Source organism: Limulus polyphemus, unplaced genomic scaffold, assembly GCF_000517525.1.
Source record: "Limulus polyphemus unplaced genomic scaffold, Limulus_polyphemus-2.1.2 Scaffold6108, whole genome shotgun sequence".
NCBI classification, from domain to species: Eukaryota; Metazoa; Arthropoda; class Merostomata; order Xiphosura; family Limulidae; genus Limulus; species Limulus polyphemus.
Window position 1 is genome coordinate 29,397 of NW_013671718.1, and position 2,771 is coordinate 32,167.

General features: G+C 29.0%; 1 protein-coding gene across 2 annotated transcripts in view; it reads right to left on the bottom strand.

The window, feature by feature from the left end:
* The window catches only part of LOC106473357 (glutathione S-transferase theta-3-like), a 6,842-nt gene that overhangs the window by 2,469 nt on the left and 1,602 nt on the right, over nucleotides 1-2,771 (bottom strand). For both annotated transcript variants that reach the window (XM_013934040.2, XM_013934041.2), the window contains exons 2-3: nucleotides 2,058-2,145; nucleotides 473-623 (exon numbers count right to left, since the gene is read on the bottom strand). In XM_013934040.2, coding sequence (XP_013789494.1) covers nucleotides 473-623; nucleotides 2,058-2,145 — 239 coding nt within the window. The remainder of the gene's footprint in view (nucleotides 1-472; nucleotides 624-2,057; nucleotides 2,146-2,771) is intronic.

Below are 2,771 nucleotides of genomic sequence, written 5' to 3' on the forward strand. Positions count from 1 at the left end.
TGTTTGATCAGTAATAAACTCTCAATGGATATTGTCTTGTTTTTATAACGTTTGATCAGTAATAAACTCTCAATGGATATTGTCTTGTTTTTATAACGTTTGATCAGTAATAAACTCTCAATGGATACTATCATGTTTTTATAATGGTTAATCAGACTTTGTTGTATAAAAAGTCTGTATAAGTGTTTTCACACATCTGTAAAGTTCATAAAACCATAATCATGAGCACAGTAAAATGTCTAAAAACAGAAAATTGTTTTATTTCACTTATAGGTGTTAATGAACAATGAATATCACATGGTTGGGTGGATATGAACTGTACTGTACACACACAAAATAAAACTGTATGAAATGAACTGTTAACCTGGTTTGCTGATTGAATAAAAACATAATAAGTTGTATCTAGTTTTGTTACCATTATTATAATGTTAAACAGTGGTTCTCAGAAAGTAGCAAAAAAAAAATTACACGCCTTAGTTCGGAAGACCATAGAACCATTCAGTCTAAGGTTCAGATGCTGCCAAGCTAAAAATTCATCCACTCGAGCCCGGAGCTTACTATCTTGGGGGTACCAGTGGTCAGGTGTACAAAATTCTCGAGACAAGTACTTCAGTATAGCAACACTGTAAATAGAAGTGAATAACAATAATAATGGTACAAAACATACTGAACATAACTATGATGTTTAATATTTAAATATACTACTAATAATAATGGTACAAACCATACCGAACATAACTATAATGTTTAATATTTAAATATACTGATAATAATAATGGTACAAACCATACCGAACATAACTCTAATGTTTAATATTTAAATATACTACTAATAATAATGCTAAAAACCATACTGAACATAACTATAATGTTTAATATTTAAATATACTACTAATAATAATGGTACAAACCATACCGAACATAACTGTACTGTTTAAGATTTAAAAGTTTAACAATTTTCTTTGTTGTTTGATTTTTGTTTAATTTGGTAATAAACCAATGGTTATTTGATCAATTTAAAAAAAATGTTGATCAAATTTTGAAAAAATACATCATTGTTCAAACTGAGGGGGAATAGAGGGGCATGCCATTCTCATTGCTAAAATAAATATCCATTTCAACATCTTGTTAACAAAATTATACATCTGGGGGAATGTTTTGAGAGTGAGACTTCACTGACTAACTTAGCCTCAACGATTCTACAGCTACAATTATAACGATTCTCCCTGTATTAAATGTTATCTGCATCAACCATTGGTAAACTTAGTTCTTAATGTTTTGTTTCGTGATGTTAGGAACACATTTAGGTTCAAGAAATCAGATTATAGGGTGTTGAATTTTTATGCAAAGTTTTTGTTACTTATAATTTTGATCTAATTAGTGATTGATTAATGAAGTAATTAAATTAACATAAAAGAAAGTTTATGTGTTTCTTATTTTATATTTATGGAGTTATTCTTGTTAAGTAGTTACAGAGCAAGCACTTATATATATATTATAGTATAATATTTGTTTTTATACCAAATCTTTGTTATTTCAAGAAAGTATGAAACCTATAATTTACTTTTTTTTTTTTAACTTAGAAAGCCACTCAGATAATGAAAACGACTTCTTCCCTGTATATTTATATCAGAAAACTTCTGTTTAACTGAACTAATGTTTTAAATTTCAGAAAGTTATTGGTGATCATTTATTGCTATACACAAATTTTGGGATAAATTGTATAGAAAAATATTATGAACTTAGAAATAAAGAGAAGGTATGGGAACATGTATTCACAACTTATCAGTGACTAAGTATAGCATAGTTATGATTTTAATTTGTTGACACTGAACTTGTCTATATAATATTTATTTTTATTTTTTTTCAAGCCAGAAACAAGAACATTTTTGTACACATCATTAACTGACAGGCTAGTTTCTGGCTTGAAAAAAAAAAAAGGATTTTGCTTGAAATGTTGCCAAGAAAATAAACATGGTTTATTTATCTCCAAAAATATAATTTCTTTATTTGATCACCTTCTCATTTTTCTACTTATTAATATAATACCATATTTACCTCTCTGTAAGATGAAATCCATTGTGGTCGATTACAGGCACACGTTTTAAGGGGTTTATTTTGGTAAACTCTGGTGTAAAATGTTCACCTAGATTTTAAGAAAACAAGTTTAATGAGACTTTTAAATAAAGCAGTCCTGAATACAACACTGAAAACAAAATCCTGTGGAATCGTTAAGCTTATCTTCGAAGATTACAGAATTTCTGATATCATAAAACATTAGAAAATTCACCTACAATTTGATAATTAATTTTTAAATAATCTGTTTTTGGAAACTATTTCAGATTTAAAAATAAATTTAAGAAATAAAAAAAAGGGTTGTCATTATTAATGCAGCAACAGCTGGCTTCCGACAGTCAATTAGGGTTAGGTAGACAACTAATTGACAGAACAGGTGTGGCGGTATCTGAATATAATGTTGACAGTTTTCTCATTAAAGATAAGATTTAAACTTGAGCCCACTTTTATAAGATCAAGAGACATATCTGTATTTGAATTTGCTCTTTTTATTTCTGGTGACAAAAGTATTTCAAAATGTTTATCTACTGTACATGTGCTCACGTTTCAGGGCAAAGTTACTTCTACAAGTCAAGCGACTGATAGGAGTCGCATATTATCAGGAGCTAACCACATTTCATCAACCACGTCAATCCCTCCTTTCAGACTCTGAAGCCATCCAAGCAGTGTACTGTTGCTAGTGGTAGGGTAAATAGG